This window comes from Epithele typhae (assembly GCF_022376455.1).
Source record: "Epithele typhae strain CBS 203.58 chromosome Unknown BXZ73scaffold_8, whole genome shotgun sequence".
Classification (NCBI taxonomy): Eukaryota; Fungi; Basidiomycota; class Agaricomycetes; order Polyporales; family Epitheliaceae; genus Epithele; species Epithele typhae.
Genome location: NW_025954199.1, coordinates 366,919 through 389,362, shown reverse-complemented (window position 1 = coordinate 389,362; position 22,444 = coordinate 366,919). Strand labels below are relative to the sequence as shown.

At 59.3% G+C, this 22,444-nt stretch overlaps 5 protein-coding genes and 1 non-coding gene across 6 annotated transcripts; 3 read left to right on the top strand and 3 right to left on the bottom strand.

Moving 5' to 3' along the window:
• Nucleotides 1-375: 375 nt before the first annotated feature.
• On the top strand, nucleotides 376-2,379 carry BXZ73DRAFT_88529 (D-xylulose kinase; the record flags this gene model as incomplete). The annotated part of the gene is made up of 4 exons (XM_048024988.1): nucleotides 376-654; nucleotides 707-952; nucleotides 1,201-1,483; nucleotides 1,538-2,379. 4 exons carry the CDS (start codon nucleotides 376-378, stop codon nucleotides 2,377-2,379), a joined length of 1,650 nt encoding a protein of 549 aa, XP_047880667.1.
• Nucleotides 2,380-3,932: 1,553 nt separating this feature from the next.
• BXZ73DRAFT_98645 (squalene synthase) lies at nucleotides 3,933-5,928 on the top strand (the record flags this gene model as incomplete). The annotated part of the gene is made up of 6 exons (XM_048027750.1): nucleotides 3,933-4,163; nucleotides 4,464-4,678; nucleotides 4,741-5,347; nucleotides 5,409-5,534; nucleotides 5,612-5,758; nucleotides 5,809-5,928. 6 exons carry the CDS (start codon nucleotides 3,933-3,935, stop codon nucleotides 5,926-5,928), a joined length of 1,446 nt encoding a protein of 481 aa, XP_047880666.1.
• A 458-nt stretch (nucleotides 5,929-6,386) lies between these two features.
• Nucleotides 6,387-8,879, bottom strand: BXZ73DRAFT_88527 (RCC1/BLIP-II; the record flags this gene model as incomplete). The annotated part of the gene is made up of 13 exons (XM_048024987.1): nucleotides 6,387-6,617; nucleotides 6,692-6,931; nucleotides 7,041-7,164; nucleotides 7,229-7,277; nucleotides 7,336-7,544; nucleotides 7,599-7,680; nucleotides 7,735-7,839; nucleotides 7,890-8,025; nucleotides 8,109-8,204; nucleotides 8,228-8,429; nucleotides 8,583-8,639; nucleotides 8,751-8,775; nucleotides 8,834-8,879. 13 exons carry the CDS (start codon nucleotides 8,877-8,879, stop codon nucleotides 6,387-6,389), a joined length of 1,602 nt encoding a protein of 533 aa, XP_047880665.1.
• A 289-nt stretch (nucleotides 8,880-9,168) lies between these two features.
• On the bottom strand, nucleotides 9,169-17,493 carry BXZ73DRAFT_88526 (atypical/PIKK/FRAP protein kinase; the record flags this gene model as incomplete). Its single annotated transcript, XM_048024986.1, has 24 exons — nucleotides 9,169-9,184; nucleotides 9,238-9,340; nucleotides 9,417-9,482; nucleotides 9,577-9,669; nucleotides 9,735-10,236; nucleotides 10,285-10,776; nucleotides 10,834-10,971; nucleotides 11,027-11,547; nucleotides 11,603-11,792; nucleotides 11,842-12,289; nucleotides 12,342-12,452; nucleotides 12,505-13,250; nucleotides 13,309-13,588; nucleotides 13,643-13,743; nucleotides 13,798-14,415; nucleotides 14,469-15,150; nucleotides 15,203-15,440; nucleotides 15,490-15,690; nucleotides 15,743-15,937; nucleotides 15,992-16,185; nucleotides 16,236-16,540; nucleotides 16,597-17,150; nucleotides 17,199-17,328; nucleotides 17,380-17,493. The coding sequence occupies 24 exons, from the start codon at nucleotides 17,491-17,493 to the stop codon at nucleotides 9,169-9,171; spliced, it is 7,038 nt and encodes a 2,345-aa protein (XP_047880664.1).
• A 372-nt stretch (nucleotides 17,494-17,865) lies between these two features.
• Nucleotides 17,866-20,095, top strand: BXZ73DRAFT_42341 (RCC1/BLIP-II; the record flags this gene model as incomplete). Its single annotated transcript, XM_048018939.1, has 8 exons — nucleotides 17,866-18,110; nucleotides 18,162-18,287; nucleotides 18,339-18,382; nucleotides 18,443-18,554; nucleotides 18,605-19,160; nucleotides 19,214-19,312; nucleotides 19,359-19,844; nucleotides 19,901-20,095. 8 exons carry the CDS (start codon nucleotides 17,866-17,868, stop codon nucleotides 20,093-20,095), a joined length of 1,863 nt encoding a protein of 620 aa, XP_047880663.1.
• Nucleotides 20,096-20,270: 175 nt separating this feature from the next.
• BXZ73DRAFT_t48 lies at nucleotides 20,271-20,364 on the bottom strand. Its single transcript has one exon. It is a non-coding gene; the product is annotated as a tRNA-Pro (tRNA).
• Between the last annotated feature and the right edge of the window lie 2,080 nt (nucleotides 20,365-22,444).

The following is a 22,444-nucleotide window of genomic DNA, read 5'->3' as shown; positions in this document are numbered from 1 at the left end:
ACTTCGGTGGGCGACGCGCCGGACGGAACACGGAAGAGAGGAGCGGCGGCCGCAGATTCTCCGGGTGGACGACTCGGACGTTCGTGCCGTGGGGTAATCGCGGGGCACTCCGGGGAACGGCCAGGCCCGCCGACCGCCCGCAGGCCAATCCGGGAGCCCCGGATATCCCGGACCGTGTCCCCCGGACATCCGGGCCGGTTTTCCCGCCTCCTCCCATCCGTCCAGACTGCATGCTCCGAGCTCTCAGCCCACGCCCGATGCCCATCCCCGCCCTGCACCCACCCCACACACCTCGCCTCGCTTGTGCCTATAAATTCTCCGCCATGTCCCTCACCCTTTGCTCCGGATCTCTATCCTTCTCTCACTCCCCCCAACATGTCCGACCCGCTCTTCCTCGGCCTAGACCTTTCTACCCAGGGCCTCAAAGCCGTCCTCGTCGACGCTGACGGCGTACTGACCCACGAATCTTCAGTCAACTTCGATCGCGACCTGCCCACGTATGGAACCACCAATGGCGCCACGAAGGGACCTGCCCCTGGTGAAGTCACATCGCCCGTTCGCATGTGGCTCGACGCGTACGATCTCATCATGGAACGCATGCGTGATGCTGGCGTCGACTTTAGTCGCATCCTAGGCATATCCGGTGACGGACAGGTATGTGCCCGGCAGAACGCTTCGCACATTGCGACTAACTTGCGATCACCAGCAACATGGCTCCGTCTATTGGTCCAAGGACGCTGAACGTCTCCTCTCCTCCCTCGACGCGTCCCGCGCACTCGCCGAGCAGCTCGCGCCTGACGCCTTCTCGCTCCCCCGCGCGCCGATCTGGCAGGACTCCTCCACCACCCACGAATGCCGCGAACTCGAAGAGGCCATCGGCGGGCCCCAGGTTCTTGCCGATCTCACTGGCAGCCGTGCATACGAACGCTTTACGGGCAACCAAATCTCTAGGGTACGTGTTCTTTTGTGAAGTGCTTATGTCAATATGCTCGCACAGTCCGCTCCACCGTATCCATACTGCACGTAGAGTGGAGCGCCCGGCCAAACTTTTCTTGGACGAGGCCACGAGGTTTCGTTCTGTCTCAGCAATGACCCTACAGTGAAACTAGCTTTTCTAGTAGTATATGGTCACAAGCCTACTCGTCTTCTGAACGCGGCCGTGGCTAATACCTAAATTGAGGCTGACACCTTTGCGTTCAGATACGAAAGGCTTATCCGGACGCGTACTGGGCAACGGCCCGCGTGTCTTTGGTTTCCTCGTTCATGCCTTCGCTATTCCTCGGGGAGATCGCACCGGTCGATGTCTCTGACGCCAGTGGAATGAACTTGATGAATGTCCTTACTTGCAAGTGGGACGATCGTCTTCTTGAAGCCTGCGGTGGCCCAGAATTGCGTTCCAAGATTGGCCCCGAACCCGCTCCTGGTGGCGAGTTCCTCGGCAAAATCCACCCGTACTGGGTGCAGCGCTGGGGCTTCAGCCCTGGTAAGGTTTTGGAACGTTCTCACTGCGCAATAGTCGGCTGACCTTCTGTTCCAGATTGTGGTATCGCCCCATTCACTGGTGACAATCAGGCTACCGTCATCGCGCTCTCCGTGCCAGGCGATGCCATTCTCTCTCTCGGCACGTCTACTACCCTTCTCCTCTCCATCCCACCCGCGGAGACCGCGCCAAAATGCTTCACGACGTCACACTTACTCTCCCATCCGACCACTCCCGATGCATACATTGCGATGCTGTGTTACAAGAACGGTGCCCTTGCTCGCGAGCAGGTCCGCGACGCCTACGCCGACCACGACTGGACGCGCTTCAACGAGCTTGTCGAGCAGCGTCCCGTGGGCAATGATGGCTACATGGGCCTCTACTTCCCTCTCCCTGAGATTATCCCTCCAAACGTCCAGGGCACCTTCTGCTTCACTACCTCCCCCTCCGTCCAACCCATCCCCGAAGGCTCGATGCCCGCCGCCGCACACGCCCGCGCGATCCTCGAGTCCCAGTTCCTCTCCATCCGCTCGCGCATTACCGCCATCCTGCCACCAGACGCGGCGCCGCTCCAGCGCCTCGTCCTCTCCGGCGGCTCGTCCGCGAACCAGACGATCCGGCAGGCCGCGGCGGACGTGTTCGGGATGCGCGTGTTCGTCGCGGGAAAGGAGGGCGCGGCGGAGGGCGGCGCGCAGCTCGCGCGGTTCGCGTGGTGGCGCGAGGAGAACGGGGGCATGGGCTCGTTCGAGGAGATGCGCGCGATGGACGGCGAGGGCGCGCGGATGAAGTGCGTCGCCGAGCCGGACGCGGCGCGCGAGCGGGTGTATGCGGGCCTCGTGGAGCCGTACCGCGCGGCGGAGGACGCGGTCGTGCGGATGTGCGCGGAGAAGACGGCGTGAGGGTGGTGCTCGGTGTGGACTTTTTCTTTTGCTTTGAGTGTTCTTCGTGGATGGGGGCGCGGTGATAAGCACCGCGCGGTTGAATGGGTATCGTACTGTACGCATAGTCGAGACTGCTGTCGAAGGGATATATACCATCGGCATCCTATGTATCATTGAAGAAATACACTCCCGATATCCAATCTCAATCAGTTGGTTTTTGTGTCTGCTCTGAATCAGTCCAAAGGCATCGGTCCGTTGGTAATTATTGGCATGCACCCCGATACTTGGTCTCTAACATCCACCATCTCTGAAACCAATCTCTTCGATTTAACAGCAAAGGTGGATACCGTCCTTTCACTGGCGGACATGGAGCTTGCGCCACGGCTTCAGGCGGAAGCTGAAGCGATGGGTAGAGGTGCACTTGCACAGCGTGCAAGAGCTCTGGATTGGGCATGGGGCGGAATCGCTGTTCAACGCCTTCCCAGACGTCAACAGAGACGGTGTCCCGTGCCCCAAGCTGAAAACATTGCGGGTCTATCAACAGAGCGTGGAGCACCGGAGGTTGCGGGAGATCCAAGACCAGGAGTGTTCGTGTTCGCGCTCGCCCGGAGGCGTGCGATCACTGGGTATCCGCTGGCGCGTATTGTCCTCGCAAGGCTGATCATGGAGTGGTGTGTGGTGAGCAACGACCATGGCTGTTGGGGCAAAAACGGTGCTGGACGAAATCGACGGAGACCTGTTGACTCCGATACGCAGCGGAGACGCACTTCTGACGGGTTGCGCGACGAATGAATCTCACGGCCGCCCGAAATTCGCTTGACCAAGTCGGAAAGTTGGCTGGAAAGGATGATGCCGCGGACGTGGTGTGGATGGTAAACGGGCATCGACCTTAGGCTTGGGAGGATATCTCAAGACTATGTGGTACCGTGGCTTGTTCCCGACTAGAACCTTGACGCATGGAGGAAGGCGCTGCCGGTCGATGAGAAGAAAGGGGTTTGTGGAAGAATATGGCCGCGATCTCGCAAATGCGAGGATGCAATTCAAGGGAACGAAAAGTACAGTCCAAGTCAAGGATGCATTTGCTACAGTTGCTCATTCTGGGCCTCGGAGATTAGACATTTTGCCGTTCAAGGTCATAGCAAAGAACGCACCATGGAATACTTTCACGCCTCGTTTTCCTCTCTGAGCGCGTCTGCGAGCTTCTGCAGCTGGGCGGTCGTCGTCGACTCTCCGGTGTTGTTCGAGAGATTGCGAGCACGGAGGCGGTGGAGGAAGCTGTCCAAGCGTTTCTTGGCAACTTGCGTAGGGATCTGCTGCACGCGCTGGGGCTGGATGCGCAGAGGAGGAGAGAGCACGGCGTCCATTGGAGGAGAGGGCCCGAGCGGAGCGGGAGAGGGCCAAGAGAGCGTGAAAAGAGGGAGCGGCAGGCGGGCCGGAGGAGCGTTCACGTGTGGGAAGGAGTGGTACGACTTGACGCGAAGACAGCCCGCGGACGTGTCGGGCTGCGAGCAGCGTCCTCTCCTCTCCTCCCCGGCTCCTCCTTCCCTCCTTCCCCGCCCAGACCGCCCATCATGACCGTCGCGTCTATGCTCACGCTCCTCCTCACGCACCCGTTCGAGTTCCGCATCCTCCTCCAGTACAAGCTCTGGCACGAACCGAAACGCGACATTTCACAACCCTCCGAACACGCAACCTCGGGATGGGACCGGCCGTCGATGCGCAAGTGCTGGGAGTTCCTCGACCTTACGAGCAGAAGTTTCTCGGGCGTCATCAAAGAGCTGGAAGGCGATTTGGCGCGAGTGGTGAGTTGCGCGAGTCTCTGTCCGCGTCTTCTCCCCCTGCATCGGTCTAGCCTCTTTCTGTTCTCCTCAGCGTCCCGTTAGGGGCAGCTTCGGTCTCTGGATCCAGCAGTCCGGACACCGTACTGAGAGGCATGGTCGCGCTCTTGCATGGTCCTACGATTCATTCTGGCATGTCCAGGTTGGGCTCCAGGATGGATGTTTGTGGGCGTTTGTGTATGCTCACCTGCACGAGGGCATTTCCCCTACCGACCTGCTTAGCGGCATCGTGTGCTTCTAATGCTCATCTGTCCTCTATCTCAGGTCTGCCTCTTCTACCTCGTACTAAGAGGTCTCGACACGATCGAAGACGACATGACGCTTCCTGACGAGAAAAAACAACCCATCCTCCGGCAATTCCACAAGCTCTGTGTAACACCAGGATGGACATTTGACGAATGCGGGCCAAATGAAAAGGACCGCCAACTGCTGGTCGAGTGGACAGTCGTGTGCGAGGAGCTCAACCGTCTGGACTCACGGTGTGTGCCCAGCCTCGTGTCTCTCATCCGCGGTTCGCTTACCTTGCGCTTATCTCCCTCAGGTATTGCGACATCATTATTGATGTCACAGAAAAAATGCAAACGGGCATGGCCGACTACGCGCACAAAGCAGCCGTCACGGACTCCCTCTATGTTGAGACTGTCGACGAGTACAACCTCTACTGCCACTACGTCGCTGGACTCGTCGGCGAAGGCCTTACCCGCTTTTGGTCCGCAGCTGGAGAGTCAGATTGGCTCGGGGGCCAGCTCGAGCTCTCAAATTCGATGGGGCTCTTCCTTCAGAAGACGAACATTATCCGTGACTTCCGCGAGGATGCCGAGGAACGCCGCTTCTTTTGGCCGCGCGAGATCTGGGGGCGCGCGGAGTACGGCGCGGCGGCCGGCGGCCGCGCGCCGTTCCGCGAGATGCAAGAGCTCTATGCTCCCGGCGCGGAGAAGCAGGCGGCGTACGTGCAGACTGGGATGGTTGTCGACGCACTCACCCACGCGTGCGACTCGCTCGACTACCTCCGCCTCCTCACCAAGCAGTCCGTCTTTTCGTTCTGCGCAATCCCACAAACGATGGCCATGGCGACGCTCTCGCTCTGCTTCATGAACCCCGACCTATTCCACAAACACATCAAGATTCGCAAGGCGGAGGCAGCTTCGGTGCGTTCTTGCATCGCTTCACTGCGGCTGCAGCGCTAATAGGCGCGCCTTCAATAAACAGCTCATCATGCGGTCAACGAACCCCCGGGATGTCGCCTACATCTACCGCGATTACTCGCGCCGAATCCATGCCCGCGCCTCCCCCTCTGACCCCGGCTTCCTCCAGCTCTCCGTCGCCTGTGGCAGGGTACGTACCTTCTATCCTCTGCGCCTCCCCTTTCCTCTTTCCTCTGCCTCTTGCTGACGCCCACCACTCCCTCGCAGATCGAAGTCTGGTGCGAACGCAACTACCCCTCCTTCCTCCGCCTTGGCTCCGTCTCCGGCGGCGCCCAACTGGACCCGCTCGATACGCGCTCCAAGGTCGCCGAGGCCGCCGCCGCGCGCGACGCCGAGCTCGCGCGCGAGAAGCGCGTCGCCCAGATCCGCGCGGGCATGCCTATCGCGACCCACAGGACGCACAGGGCGCCGACGGCGCGAGCACGGGCGAGATGCTCATGTACGTCGGCACCGCGTTCATCCTCATCCTCGGCCTCAGCATCGGCGCCGCGTGGCTCATGATACACTTCTTCGACGGGAACTGAGCGTCGAGCTGGGACGGAGGCTGGCATTCGGGCGGCGCGGAGGATAGGGCGCGAGGAGCTTGCGAGGTCGGTGTGCGAGATACGATACCCACGTACGCTATATAATACAGTGCTGTTACATACACCCTATAACGTGCGTGCCCAACCTGAACGACGGGCATTTGAGCCGTTCAGAGCAGCCATACAAGCGTCGCCCGCAGGTGATTATGGTCCATGACCACATGCTATATACAGATCCAATGGTGACAGGGTACTTCAGAGACAGAGTGGGGGAGTATATACAATTGCGGCTACGATCTATTACGACGCGCGCCCTCCGCGCGCGCTCGTGTCCAAGCTACATACTCTTGACAGTCGGCCGTCCGGTAGAGAAATCTGGCATACATGTCGTGGCAGGTCACGCGGCCTGCGAGGGTGCGGAAAGCACTGCGCTCTTCGTCGTCGTCAGTGCCGCGCGGCTACTTCTTGCGCTTCGGCGCGGCGGACTGCGCGTCCGCCTTGCGCTTCTGGCCCGGCTTGGGCGACTCGTCGACTGCGGAGCGCTTGACGCCCCGCGTGGGCTTCGGCCGCGTGCCGTCGAGCGAGACGGGCCCGCCCGGGGTCGTGGCGCAGTGGGGGCAGAACCACTCGCCGTCCGGGACGGCGTCGAGCGGGGGGTCGAGGCACTGGAGGTGGTACGGGTAGTCGCACTGCGCGGCGGGGAGAAGGGACGGGTCGCGTGTCAGTCGCGTGCGCGGACGATGGAGAGAGGAGAGGAACGGACCTTGTCGCACTCGAGCGGGGAGTCGTCTTCGCCGGTGTCCTCGTCGCAGACGACGCAGATCTCGGGCGGGTTCACCTCGTAGGGATGCCGCGGGAGGTCGGAGAGCTTTTCGCTCGGGACGGCGAGGATGAAGGACGTGTTTTGGCCGCCGGCGACTCTGCGGAAGTGAGAGGAAGGGAGGTCAGACGATGAGACCGAAGGGGGGCTGGCGGGAGAGGGCGAACTGGATGACGTTGATGTCTTGGAGACATTTGTTCTGAATGGGTTTTGTTGCGCTCTTCGGTTGGTCAGGTCCGTGTCCCAGTTCACCTGCACAGTCCAGGCTCTTTCAGCAAGGTGGCAGTGCGACAGTGCGAGAGAATGTACCATTCAGAGCACCCTGGCCAAAGGCGATCGTCATGACACCGTCATCCTCTTGTGCAAGAGCCCAGTGAGTGACACCTCCACATGCCACATGTATAATTTTGCATCCCCTGCGACGCATTCAGTCAGTCATGCGCGATTCGGAAGTGGAAATCTGATTGCAGAGCAACTAACATGATGTCTTGGATGAATTTGAATGTTGAGAACGGCTGTCCGCCCGACCCTGAGAAGAGAAGCCGCAGGTTAAAGTAAAGAAGACCGGAGAGCGCAGGTGGACGTACCATCCCCGGTGTTCTTCCACTTGCCCGCCATGTAGAACATACCCTGCTTGTCAATCACGACGGAACACGATGGCCCAGCAATGACATGAGATGCCATGGTTATCTCGTTCGGTCCAAGGAATTGAGGGACGGGTTTGGGAGCGAGTTGGTCGGCCTGATTTCCGGTGCCCAGACGGCAGTAACCGTTGTACCCCCAGACGAAGACGCGTCTGTGAAGTGCTGGTCAGCAAGGCCAGCGCAGGACACATAAAACGAGAACGTACCCGTCCTTGTCCATGGCAATTGTATGTTGGGGACCGCACGAGATGTCGGCCATGGTGTACTCGCCAAGACCCTTCACGAGGACTGTGCAGCGCGTCCTCAGTACACAAAAACACGCGGAGAAGACCTGCTGCTTACCCGGCTCCGTCTCATAGTCAAACGCCGACTTGCCTGCAGAGACAATTCGTTCCCCTGCTTGCCCGTTCCCCAATTGCCCTTTCTCTTCGCTTCCGAACGCGAACACTGGTCTACGCGTAAACATCTGGAGCACCGTGCAAGAGAACAGAACTTACCCTTTCCGCTCTCAGTCAATACCACCGAGAAGGTGATCCCAGCGCCCGCCTTGATAACTTTCTCCTTCGTCCCACCGAGCTTCGGTCCGTTGACCAGCTTGAACGACTGGACCTCCGGGCACGCTGGGTGGCCGCACTACAGGAGCGACCCGAGCCGCAAGCACGAACGCGTCGTGAGCAACGAACCGCCGTCGCGCGCGGAGGACGACCGGCACTCACCTGCCCCGCATGGTTCGCACCCGCGGACCAGAGCTGGCCCTCGCTGCCGACGAGCAGCGTGTGGTTGCGGCCGCAGGCGGCGTGGACAAGCGCGTGCTCTTGGGCGCGCCGAGCTCGACCGGGGCGAGCCTGCGCGGCGCGTTCTCCGAAATGGCGTCGGTGCCGGTGAGGCCGAGGCACGCCTTGTCGTTCCGGCCGAAGAGCCACGCGACGCCGTCGGTGTCGAGCACGACACAGTGGCAGCCGCAGCACGAGGCGTGGATCGAGACCGCGCGGACATTGCTCAGCGAGCGGAGGATGTGCGGTTCGAGCAGGTCCGTGCTGGCGGGCGGGCGGCGGGCGCGTTTGCGGGCGGGCGGGCGTGCGGCGGCACAGGTCGGTGCAGGGGCGCGCGCACGGGTGGTGGAGGGGGCGGCGAGGGCGGGACGGGGGTCACAAAGACGAACATCGAGCGCGACGCGAAGAGGAACGTACGAGGTGGGGTCATCCTGAGCTTTCTTCCCTCCCTTGTCTTTCTTGCCAAGTCGCGGCCTGTGGGGGTGGTGAGCGGTATGCGCAACACGGACGCGGTGGCTGGCCTGCGCAGGGCTCATCGCGCCGTGGGCAGCCACCGACGGCCGGCGGGTACCGACGGGCACTCACCAGTCGGTGCCGCCGCAGAGGAGGACTTTGGGCGGGGAGCGGTGATCTCAGGAACGGTCTGAAACAGAGACATGCGGGCGTACCTCGTCCCCACTGCTGGTCAGGCGTGGTGAGTTTGGCGGAGGACATCGTTGCACTGCCTCAAAGAGCGTTCGTCGAACGAGAGCGACGCCCCGGCGTGCGCGTGAGACCCGCGCGACCCCGCCGCTCCCCGCCCGCGCGCCTGTGAACCCGGTCACATCCCGCGCGCCCCACGCCCGCTCGCTGCCCGCCTGGACTTTGTCTGCACGCGCAGTTCGGAGCCGCTAATGTACAGTGTATTAGATGAAGTAGATAGCACAGTCCGTCCCACCAAGCCATGTATACAATAAAACAGCGATAGCGAACACACAGCGAGAAACGCCCGCAGCCGAGTCCATCACCAGAACGCACACCTACGCGCAGATTGTCAGCCAGAAGCAGCTCGAACGGAAGCGACAACACTCACCATCCAGAGAAGCACTGACACAGGTTTTCCAGAGACGTGGCCTGCAGGATGAGCTTGTCGACCTGCTCGGACACCGACAGCGGCACCTCGGTGAAGTCCTTGCCTGCGGACCACGAAGCAGCGCAAATCGCAATTCAGTGGACCGAGCGGCGTGCGGAGGACGCGATGAGATGACGTACCGGTGAGCTTATCTTGGACGCGGCGATACACGAACAGCGCACGCTCGTTCCGGACTTCCTGCGCCTCTGCATGCGTGAGTGCGGCCCACGCAAAAGGTAAACGAAGTCGGTCAGTCTACTCAATCTCATCTGAACTGTATCAGCAAATCTCGGCACGCACCGTTCAGGATGTCGTTCTCGTCCGCTTTCAGCTTCCGGATCGGCGCGGCGGGGTACGTAGTCTGGCGTACCAGATCCGCACGCCCACCCTCGCCTAAAATACACGTAAAGCCCTGCATAAGCTCCCGCCAGAAGACCAGCCAATCGGCGGGAACGCACCATCTCTCCGCGTGTCCATGAGACGCCAGTTGATGAGCGGATCGTAGACGAACGCCTCGAGCACGGCCATGAGCGACTCCTTGTTCTCACGGAGGACCTTCATGCTGATTTCGCACGTGGTCCGGAACGATCCTTCGATCCCGCTCACTTCCATTGCGTAGGTGAGCATGCGCGTCAGCCTGAAGGGAATCTTCTCCGGGAACTTGTCGCGGTGCATTGCCACCTCGAAGCAGTCGCCGAAGTCGATGTGCACGACCTTGCCTGTATTGCGCTCCAGCATCAAGTTCGACGGGTGCCGATCGCCAAGACCGAGAATGTGGCCGACCATGCTGTTGACAGCGAGAGAACGTGTGTAGGTCGCGCGTCTCTCCAACCAGTGCTCCGAGTTGAGCGACTTGAGCCAGAGGACCCGGTACAGATCTTGACCCGTGGTGTTCTCGAGCGCGTATTCGAACACTTCCATCTTCTGCAGCAAAATGAGGTTCTCGTAATCCGGGGCCATCTATACCTTGATTAGCTGTTGATCAGAAATGTGCACGACATCACCCACCTGGAGCATGAGCCGGTACTCGATGTTGAGCAGAACCTTCCTCGACTCTCGGTAGTCCCGGACGAGCACATGCAGCGTGTCGCTGTCCTTGACCCATCCAAGAAGACCGGCATTCGGCGCGAGCGGGATGACTGGGAACCTCTGGATGTGGAGACGCCTCTTGAAACAATCCGTGTCCAGCGACAGGAGGCCATTGACGAGGCTGAACAGCTGCATAACACGCTCGTCCTGCCGCAGATCCTCGTGTCCCTTGAGCACAAACTGGTAGTCGTTGCCGTCGCTGCCCTTGATTGACAGACGACGTGGTCGCTGCTTCGACGAAATGACGCTGAGTTTTGGTGCAAAGCTCTCGATCTTGACGACCGGCTTGCCGCTCTGGTAGGTTCCAGGCACAGCCAGCTCCAGATCGCGAGCCTTGAGGAGCTCGGGGGAAACATACTGAAGATCGAGGGTGGTGGTCGCCGGCATAGCTTTGTCGATTCTCTTGAATACCTAGACACACAACTGTTTGGCGGCATAATCAACGCGAGACCAAAGGCGCAGACCTACCTGATAGTAGATGTCCCAAGCCTTGTCCAGGTCCCGCTTCTCGCCATATATGGTGTAACGTCTGCAGGACTCGCGTGCTTCACGGAGGTCTCGGCCGTACATCTGGATGAAGGATGTCTCGCGCGACGTTTTCGGTCCCTGGTTGGTAGATTCCTTAGCCACAAAGAACTTGGCGAGATATCAAACGACTCACGGCTTCGAGCATGTCGTGCAGCGGTTCCAGATACGCGATCATTCCCACGGGGTTACCATCCGTGTAATACAATCTGGACGCCTCTTCGAGACTCTCGTGCCATAACTCGTGCCACAGGATGGCTACCCGGATGAGCTCGTGGCTGACGAGCAAGGCTTGCTCAACGATGATCGGGCTGTGCTCCCTCATCCTGTCCATGATGTTCAGCGCAGCCTTCTTCCGCACCGCACTTGAGGACTTGGAGGCGACGGTCAAGGGATAGACAAGGGCCTGAGGATGATGCTTGCCGACTTCGGTGAGCAGGTTGTTGATGTTCCGGCGGACATTGTTGCTCGGGGTCTGGATACGCGCGATGATCTGGGGGATGACCTCGAGCCATGTGTTGACCTCCACGTCGGTGAACCCACTGCTCATGGCGTGACTGACGTCGTCGTGGGCGCCGAACTTGAACCAGAGCGTGAGCAATCTGAGGATGTCTTGCAGCGCATTCTCGTTTCTCAGCGCAATGGAGCGGAAGAACCCTATGAATGTGAAGTGTCAGAGTATCTCTTGCATCAACTGCCTAGAGGAACGCACCGTTGACCGCAGACACAATGTGCAGAGCCAGCTCTTGACCCGGCATCTCGTTCGCCTTGTGGTACTGCTGCTTCTCCATGTGACTGACGACTTCGAAGTTCGCCAGAGCCCAAGTATGCCACGCCTTGTACCATGACGAATCGTAGTGCGTCGCGAGGTAGTATGACTGCAAAATGTCCTTCATGTTCCGCTGAGGGAGGGTCAGTGACGATTGCCTGGATGCGATTACAGATACTTACGCCCTCCCACTCTTCTTTAAGAGCAGCCTGCCACTGGCCGAGCTTGAAGTAGCACCGTGCTAGCAAGTTGGATAGCTCCTCCAACTTCGTCGCATCGCCACGGGCCGCAGAATTAGCTTGCAAGTCTTTGGCCAACTTAGCGGAGAAGTCCCGCAGGTAGTTCAGTGTCTCCTCCCTGTCTCCCTTCGCCCAGTTGCACTTGAGGTGCGCGTAGATGACCATCGGAGGTGCCTTCTGGAACTGCTGCTCGCGGTAACCGGGTGGCTGCCGTCTGTCAGGGAAGAGCAGCGAGTTGATTGTCTTTTCAGCGAGGAACATGCGGTCGTTTTCACGGCACAGGTTCGCAAACTTGATCCACATGACGGGGTCGTCGTCGGGGGAGAGGACAAGAGCGCGGACTTGAAGAATGCGTTGCCATACTTCGACGTCTGGCTGACATCCTCGCAGCCTGCATGTGCCCAATTCAGAAAACAGGACTTGACAAAACAGTTGACACGCACCTCTTCATCCAAGTCTTCCTCATTGCCGCCTGGCGTTCAGGTTGATCGGCATGTTGCTTGTAGAAGACAATCTCCTCCAGCTCCGAAAGCATCTGTGCACGGACCATCGTGCTGCCACGGCGTTAGTCGCAAAGACTCGGTTTAGCTGAAAGAAACGGCTCACTTGTAGGACCGCCCGTAGCTTCCGCCAACGAGTGAAGTAAGCTCTGGGTCAAGCAAGTCCCGCGCCTTCGCGATCTGCGCCATCGCCTTCGGGAACTGGTTCTGGTGCACCGCCAGGATCGCACGGTAGAACGGCCGGTCGGCCGAATCCGGCTTCATGGTCTGAATGTACTCGTCCATCGACTCCCACTCGTTCAGTGCCCACGCAGCGGCCGCTGCCATGGGCGCGACCTCGCGCCTGTCCTCGATCGTCGCGCTAGACCAGTTCTCCTCGACGTGCTTCGCCAGTTGGTCCCATTCGCCCAGCGCGTGCAAGCACTTCATCCGCCCAATGACGATCTCGGGCGCGTTGGGGTCCTCGTTCGCGCGCTTCTCGTAGGTCTGGAGAGCCTCTTGCCAGCGACCGAGACGCTCGTACCACTCCTCGTGCTTGCTGACGTCGTACTGCTCGCGGGCGACCATGAGCGTCCCCCACGCCGCGTCGTGCTGCTGCAGCTTCGAGTTGATACTGATGAGAGCCTCGATGATGGTGGGCGATGTCTCGGTGAAGAATTCGAGCTCTTTGTAATGGAGAGCCTTGGCATATGCGTGGAACTTCATGGCGTACTCGCCCAGCGTGCGGTTCTCGATAGGTAGTGGCTTTTCCTCGTGCTCCATGAACTCCGCCAAGTTTAGTAGACGGTGGACCAGCTCCGAAGGGGCAACACTTGATGTTATGGCGAATTCGATCGAACGAACAAGATCTTCCTGAAGAACGAAGTATGATGAGGATCCCTTCACAAGGAGACGAAGGTGATCTACGCGCCTGGTATTGGTCATACAGCTCGCCCCAGCACGAGACGAACGCGGCGTTGAAGAGCTCCCGAGCTAGCGGCGGATGAACGTCGACAAGGGTCATACACGCGCGGAGAGCATGGGAGGGTGACTCTCGCAAGAACTCGACCGACAGCCGTTGTATCCAATCATGCCACTCTTCCTTGTTGGCCACCTGGGATACGTCCCACGCTTGTTTCAGATGCTGCTGGTTCACGGCCATCTTGGTCGCCTCTGCGGGCGCCTGGAACTCTCCGGTCCTGGAGCCCTCACTGACGTCAACATGTTAGCCTGGCTGAGGGAAAATTCAAAATAGAGGCACAAACAGGTCCAGCGCAGACGATTCTTGAGCAAGCTTCTCTCCTCTGAGGAGCTTCTCGATTTGAGACTCGTATCGCGCATGGGAATACCGGTTTCGAAGTAGCGTCTGTCATCCATTAGTCCAAAAATTCCTACCACCGCGGAACAGAAGCAAACGCACCTTGCGGATGGTAGGGTGGAAGATCGCAAAGTCAGAGCCCAACTGGATCATAAGTGCACACAATGTGTCCATGACGGCCATCCTCAGCTCGTTGTGCGATTGGTTCAGGACGCGGACCAGCGGGTGGATGATGCGCGAGGCGTGGTCGGAGAAGTTGACGCGAAGCGTGAGGCCCTCGATCGTCTGGATCGCTTTCTTCCGCAGCGCGATGGATCCGTCTGGGCGCTCGTATGTCTTCACGATCAAGGGGATGACGAGCTGGAGATACTCTTCGATGTTGGCGCCAAAGGTGAGGAAGGCGTCGAAGATCTTCGCCTGGGTCAAGCTCGTCTTCTCGTTCAACTCTCCCTCGAAGACTCTCAAGATGGGATGCAGGATCATGGGAATGAATGGCTTGAACTCGGCGTCAAGTGCTTTCCCGAGGGCCTCTACGAGACCCATGAGAGGGAGCTGAAGAACCGCGTTGTCCCACAGGTCTTGAACCAAGTGGAAGATGTCCGTGGTGTGATTCCGGACATGCTGCTTGATGATGCTGACTAGGATCGCAAGCTGCTCCAAATGAAAGTCTTGGTAACGCGAGCCAGAGGTACGCGCGACGGAGGCAAAAGCAGGGATGATCTGTCGCGAGCAGTTAGAAACAAAGAATGAAGTGATAGTGACAGTAGAGTTACCTGCGGTAAGAACGAGACGCACTTCAAACCTTGAATCTTGAATATGGACATGATGGCCTCGATGACCTTGTGATGGTGGGCATTGAGTGACTGGTCCTTGAGGACATTCAAGAGTGAGTTGATCGCCACAGTCTGATAGTAGTCGTCCGAAGCCGTCGAGACACCAGTGAGATTCCTAGATGAGGCGTTGACAGGGTTCGAGGATGCTTCGCTCGCAGCCTCCTCCTCATGCTTGATCTTGCGCCTGTACGGGTCGAGCGCGCCGAGGATACCGAGGACCTTGATGACTTCCCGTCTGACCGTTTGGCTAAGCTCTGTCCGGAGGATCCTGCTCAAGATCTGGAGAAGCTGGGGATATTCGACGAGCGGCGCAATAACGTAGCCCGTGCTTGAGCAGATTTGGCCCAGGGTGTGGAGGGCAGCATCTCGCTTCTGCAGCGACGGGTCCGCGAGCTTAACGATGATCACTTGCATGAGGTCTGGAACGTGCGGCATGACCTCCTCTCCACCAACACACGCGAGCTCGCCCAGACACATCAGGATATTCGCGGAAACCGTGGGATTTGTATCATTGGCCTTCGGGAGCAGGACACGGAGCATTGGGATTGCGTAGGGCTTGATGAGGCGTTGAGTAGCGTTCACGAGCAAGGTAAGCAGCCGCGTGCACTCCTCCCGGTTGCGCCTACGCACACGTCAGCACGGGTACAGATAAAAGTGCCAGTCTAAGTACGTACGTGACGGTTGAGTACTCCAGCTCAGTCAGGAGTTGGATGAGAGCCTTGCGAAGCGATGGCATGACATATGCGGGGTTGTGCAACGCAAGGCGTCCAATCAGGCCGACTGCGGTGACCCTGTTCTCGAACACCTCGTCGTTGACGGCGATAAACAGTGAGCGGACATTCTCGGCTTGAGCAAGGTGCTTGTCGAAGCGCTCGTGCAAGGACGAGAGTACTGTCTGTCGTATGCTCGGGTCTATGCTACGGGTTAATAAGCAGAGTCACTCGGTGATGCTAAGACTGACCAGGGTCGGCAATGGCTGCGGTGAGAAGCTTGTCGATGACGTCGCTGATGATCTCGATGGAGTGGTTGCTGGCCTGGTAGCAGATTGGATCGCGGACGAAGAGCCGACAGCATGTCAATGCAGCAGCCCGCCGGACTTCTGGGTGTTCCTGGTCCAAGTAAGGAAGAGCACATTCGTGAACAAACTCGTTCAAAACGTGACCTGGGGGCTCATCAGCCTTCAGCTGGCGCACTGATGACGACAACCCGCTCACCACTAAAGTCAAACGTATGCAGTGTGGTCAGAGCCAGAGTCAAGACCTCGGGGCCCCGGATAGAGTTTGCGACCTCCATCGGCATGGCCTCCTTGTTCGCTGTCGCCGACTCGCTGCGAAGCAGCGAAGAAGGTGCGCCAAGTGGCTTATAGCTATGCCCGCTCAGAATCATTGACAAGAGATCGAGCAAACGATCTTGAGGCCGCGTATTAGCTGCGGCAACTTCTAACACAATGGGCATCTGCTCACCTTGAATAGTCTTCAGCAAGGGTGGGATATGCGTTGCAATAGCCACCAACGCCTGACGTAAGGGCTCACTCAGCCCGCAGGCGAACATGAGGTCGAGCTGATCGTGCAACAGTTTCGTCAAGTTGGGCCCGACGGCTTGTGCGAGCATGCCAACACATTGGAAAATGGGCTCCTCGGAAGGCGCATTCTTCTTCCTGTAGCTGCGGGTTACCACATAATCAGGAAAAGGGAGCACGGTTCTTACCCTTTCTGCTGAAGACCAGCTTTGACATGAACCATGATCGATTCGAGGAAGGGCTTCATGTCGCTGCCTACGGCATTCGAGACGTGGCCGATAGCGATGAAAGCGACAGAGCGCTCATTGCTTTTCTCCAGCTGCACAAGTAGGTGCGGCATCGCTTTGTGGAGGAAATGCTCCGAGAAGGTTTGCGTGTCGTACACGGCGAGCGTTGGTATGAGAGTGATGACCATCTTGCGCACGACAGGCTCCCGGTGGGTCTTGAACGAGAGAATTTGCTCCGACGCGTCCAGGAAGGTCTCTTTCATGAACTGCACGCGTTTTTGCGCATTTAGACACGGATCGTCGGTTGGAGCAGAGTACGCACCATGCCCCCATGCAAAAGCAACTCCCGGTATGTGAGCAAAGACCCATGTATTGCCTCGACCTGTGACATCTTGAGGCCCATCTGTGCCTCCTGCAGAATCTTGAGCAGGAATGGACTCCTTGTATACCGCTCCCGCTGCGTGATGATCTCCAAACACGCGGCAAGCAGTTCCGCCGCGCTCTCTCGGACGATGTTCCGTGGGTCGCGTAGGGGGACGAGGATGTTGTCGAACACAAGACCGATGTGGGCGTGAAAGTTGCTCGCGCTGTTTCGCGCGAGCTCCTTGAGAATGAGTACTCCCGCGTGACGCCCTTGTTCCGACTTCTGCTCGGACTTCTCGCCTTGAAGCAGTCTAACCGCGCCTTGAACCTCATACTCCATGACCAGGTCACCGAACGCAGCTCCACCGATCTCGGCGATACGTCCCAGAGTCTTCGAAGCAGCCAGCATGACGTTGATATCGGGATCTGGTAGGAGAGTCTTGACATAATTGAAGAGTCGGAAGAGGCTGGTGGTCTTGGGATCCATCTCATTCTCGACCTTCAGAAGATGGTCTGCAGAGCCTCAGAGAATTTGAAGCTTGTAAGAAGGATGCGACGCACCTATAGCCAGGATGCCACCCAGCTTCTCCACCGGCGACTGGCTGTGCACCAGCTCGAAAATCTTGGTGATGAGCTCCTCCCATAGTTTAGCAGTTCCGTCCGAAGACAGCTCAGGAACCAAATTAGAAATCTATAAGCATTGAGATCATTGCAGGCGTGGCATGAAGGAGACACTGCGCACATAGCGCTGCAAGTCGTATGCAGCTTGGGAGCGGATTTCGGCGTTTTTGTTCTTTAGACCCTGGAAGAGTTGGTCGATGACATCGGCGCTGACAACGGTTGTGACAGACGCCATGGTGGTGCTACAGCCTGCGTCTTCCTCGCAGGCGTAGAGTGACACTGAGAGGGGGGAGGAGTGGGGAGGAGGGAGAGGGAAAGGCGAGTACACCAGCGGTAGTACTCCCGCGAGCTACTGTCTGGTACCAAGGACGCGTTAGCGCACGTGGTCGACCGATGAGATAGACTTCAAAAGTAAGTAGATAACGTTCAAAGTTCATGTCTTATCTGGCTGCGCCCCTCATCTGCGTCATCGGTCACGATGCACGGCACCCCCGCAGCTGGATTCCTGAGATGCACCTTATTAGACTGCCAGCTCCTGCGCACTCTGGAGCCTCACTCTCTTTCTTCTCCCTCACTTTCCACCTGCTGACCCCATTCCCACCTCAACATGTCAGGCATCGCCGATCTGCCCGTTGAACTATTCCTCGACGGCATCTTCCCCCACCTCTCCGTCGCCGACCTGGCCCGGCTGGGAGCCACTAACAAATTCCTCAACGGTCTATCCAATGATGACGCTTACTGGCACAGAAGGATTCAGGAAGACTTCAACTTTCCGAACTTCGACACCGCACGCGAGACTGGATGGAAGTTCTTGTACAAGCGACTCAGTGATCCGAAAGCATACGTATGGGGGTACGTCGGAGACGCGGAGGGGAGCACTTAGCACTTAGTATCTGCCAACAGCGAGAAGTCGAAGTCCAGGCTAGGGCTTCTCCAGTATCCCCCATCCAACGTCAGAGATGGCGTCCCATTCCCCACTCGACTGGCCATCCCAGGTGCTCGGATCGTATCCCTCGCGGCGGGTGGCATGTGAGTGTGTTCCCTGATACGTCCGTCCCATACAGGCTGACTCTTGTTCAGGTCCTTCAATGCAATTGACTCCAAGGGTGATCTCTATGTCTGGGGTGCGTTGTGTTATTCGCTTCACCCAGGATGCATATATTAAATATCGTCTTCGCTCGAAGGTATCCTTAATGGCACATCCATGGCATTACGAAGCGATGGTTTTGCGGACTCGTCGCAGAAAGCTGACGAGCCGACCCGACTCGAGCTCCCAGTGAAGTTCCGTTCGATCTCGTATGTTTGCGACGACTTCAAGGCAAGATGATGCTGACATACGGCGTTAGATGCGGCCGCTTGCACAACACCGCGATGGACGCGTCGGCGAACGTGTGGACTTTCACTTCATGGGGACAGCCTTTCCGCCTCGGATCGTCCCTCGTCGACAAGACCACTCCAGAGACCACTCCCGTTCAAGTGGAGAGTGGCTGGACGTACTCCGCGATTCTCACTGAGTCTGGCGACATCCTGGTGTATTGGCCGTTCGAAGGGGAGATACAACGTGTGCTCAGGGAAAAGAAGCTAGAACTTGAGTCTACCGAAGATGAAGAGCTGAAAGAAGCCGCCAAGGCAAAAGTCATCAAGGGGACCCCCGACGTCGTCCCTTGTCATTGGTGGATCATGGAAGGCGTGGATCCCGTACGATTGCCTCCTATCCCAGTTGAACACCTTCCACAGCTGCGCTTCACCGGACTGTCTCGAGAGGAGTTGGAGAAAGAGACGAAGTTGGTGAAAGTCGCTGGCTATGACCGCAATCTCATCGGACTCACCAACAAAGGACACGTTCTGAGATATACCAATCTTATATCCGAAACTGACTACCAGCAAGGACGATGGGAATACGTGAGAGGCTATGGTTTACCGGTGTCTTGGGTTTCGCTGATCTTTACGACCAGCTTCCCCTGTTTAGCGACGTGGATAAACTCAAGGAGCTTCCTGTCTACAACGCAAACGACGCTCCTCTGGCTGCTCCAGAGACCATGCACATCACTCATGTATGCAATCCCTCCCCAGATACGAACGCTTCTGACTTCCTTGCAGATTTCAGCCTCCTTCGAGACTTTCTTCGCCTATTCCGTCGGAGAGAGCTCCGTTGTACTCCAAGGCAAAGGAAACGACGCCCCCGCCCCCACCCCCGCCCCTCACCCGAACTTCCTCAACAACGCCGCGCCCACGGTCATCCCCACGCTCCAGAACCAGTCCGTCATCGCCGTCGTCGTCGGCGACTACCACTACGGCGCGCTCACCTCCAGCGGCCGCCTCCTCTCCTGGGGCCAGTTCTCGCGCGGCGCGCTCGGCTTGGGAGACCCCGTCGACCTCCCCCTCGGCTCCCCGGGCGGGTACGTGACCCAGCAGCAGCGCGACCAGTCCGTGAACGGCCGCTGGGGCGTCATGCAGCCCCCGCCGGACGTGTCCGTGCCGACCGAGGTCCGCTTCGACCACGGCGCGAAGCGCAGCCGGTCCGTCTTCGTCTTCGCCGCGGCCGCCGCAGGATGGCACTCGGGCGCGCTGGCGATCGACCTCGATGTGAGCGTTTCGTTGTGTTTACGGACGCGGTGGATGCGTGCTGATTTCTTGCACAGCCCGACCAAGAGCAGGAAGAGGAGGCACAGACGATGCCGGGAGGCACCGAACCCTTTGACGAATCCCTGGTGAGGATCCTACCTGTGCAGGACCCAGGAAGCATTCCTCGTCTTGGGCAAGGATTAGGGAGGCGTGGTTTGCACTTCCGCATTGGCTTCGCGGGTCGGGGTATGCGGCGTGGTGGCGGACCGTGAATTCGTGTTGCATGGAAAGGAGTTGGAGGATGTAACATATACTATGAAGAACTAGGAAGAATGTTTTGCATTGTATGAACAACCTGAAGTGCACGTCGCGTCTGCAGAGAGGCTTAGGGCAGCGCAAACTCAAGGTCTTGTCGTTGCAAAAAAAACATCGCGTTTGTGAGCAAAAGGGCCTGGCCGGGAATTGAACCCGGGACCTCCTCCAAATGTTGACCTTGTTACAGGGACCCTAAGAAGGAATCATACTACTAGACCACCAGGCCTTGTTGAAGCGACTTATAATATGTTATATATACTAGATGTTTGTCTTTCACCCAAAGTCAGAGTTCGCAAAGATCGTTCGGACGCCCGGCACGCGCGGGAAGTCGTGCGCTCATCTCACCCTCCCCTGCATCATGCCACCTTGACAGACACGGAACTCAGTAGGCAATCTGAAGCATCGGGAAGAGCAGAAGCACCGGTACTTATCCGGTAGCAGGCGACATGACCAGTGTCCACCCCGCTGCCACCGGACTCACCGCTGCCAACAATATTCTCCTCTCGCCTCGGCGCACCTGTGCTCCCGGATTAAAATCCACGAAAAATCCGACAGACCGCATCCGTGCAATCGGCCACCGCCTCCCGCGCGCTGGCTGGATCGCGCGCCCCGAGTCGGGAGCAGTTGCCCGCCGCGGCCGCAGGATGGGCAGCCCTTTTTGTTCTCGTCCCGGGGCGGAAGGGCCGCGAGCGTTGCACTGGGGCGTCTGGGAGCGGGTTCAATGGGGCCCTGCACATCAGATTGAGAGAGCACGAGAACGGCACGCTGGGCAGGCACGCCGCACGCACCTCTGGCGAGTCCTGGCCCCGGCTGACTCGGACAGAGGGAGTCGCGACGGGCGCGGAGGCACCCGCAGACGAGAACCGCCCCGTCGGCGTGCAGTACGCTGTCCTGTACGTGCGCCCCCGACCTGAAGATCAGGGGGACGTCCCCATGACCAACGGCGGCGCGACCGGTCCTCCAGATTTCGATGCGGCGCACGGACGAACGGACGGACGGACGTGCGCCGTGCGCCGATGGACGAAGCCCCGTTCAGCGGGCCTAGGCCGGACGCGGACGGCCTCGCGGTCCCGAACCCGCGCGCGGATCCTGGAAGCTCGCGGCGCCCATTCTCGGCGCAGCGGCACGTCTCTCCCTCGCGGCGGCGAGACGTCGGTCGATGGCAAACGTGGGGCGGCGAGGTCGACCGTTTCGAGCGCGAGGGTCGCGCCAGCGGGGCGAACGCAGACGCGGATGCGGTTGTGGAAGTTGCGGTTGGCGGGGTGCGGCGCGTTAACGTTAACTCTCGGGGTCGCGGCGTCCGACTCTTCGCGCTCGGACCGGGGCCGGTGGGGGCGCCGGGGTTCGAAAGAGAGTTGCGAAAGCCAATGTCGGCACGGCGCCACGTACGGGTGCGATAGTGGTCTTGTGCGGGCCCGGGTCGTCTGGGAGGCTGAAAGTTGAGCAGTCGGACGCCGACACGAAAACGGCCACCGCAGGCTGCGATGGATGACAATGGGCCCCGTCGATTTGGCCGTGCTCTAGCCCCCGGCGTCTTGCCACCGGAACGCAGGACGTCTGCGGCGGCGCAGGCGTGGGGATTGCGGGAGGTGGTGCATCAATGCCCACGACGCCGGTGGTGTTGAGTCGGCTCTAGGCACATGAGCTCGCCACACGTCCGGCGCCGAGGTGCCGCCTCTGGTGGCAGGGCTGGATCGAAGGCGCGAGACGACAAGGAGGCGGTGAAGGGGAAGGCGAGTGCGAAGGTTCACGTTCAGGGCGGCGCGTCGGGGTCGACTGGGGAAGACAGAACCTTTCGAGGTGCCGACGTCAACTTGGCCACGGTCTGTCGAATGGGGTGACACAGTGGCTTCGAGTGCCAGATGCCGCGACTTGACCCGCGCCCTCCCCAGACTCCGCTGCCCTGGGTGGCGTCGCCGTCGGTGCCGCAGGATGCCTCCGAGCGGCGTCCAAAAGCAGACGAGGGAGGCAGAGGTGCCGGGGGCCTCTTCGCCTGGTCAGAGTCGATCGTGGCACGGCACCCACCCCGGACCTGCGGCGGAGGACGGAGCGGAGGGGGTGGACGGATCGGTGTGCGGGCCATAGCGACAGCGGCGGCGTATCGTAGCAGCCAGGCACAGGTGCCCCGGAACGTGCGCGCGAATTAACGTTCGCGCACGGCGACGGAAGAGCAGACGTGCGGAGGAGGCACGACGCGCGACTTTTGTGTGCGTGCGCGCCCGGGGCGACACATGCCTAACGCGGTATGTTGATTGCGGAGTCGGAGGCGGTACCTGGCGGAGTCGCGCTTCCCCTCATCGCGTCCG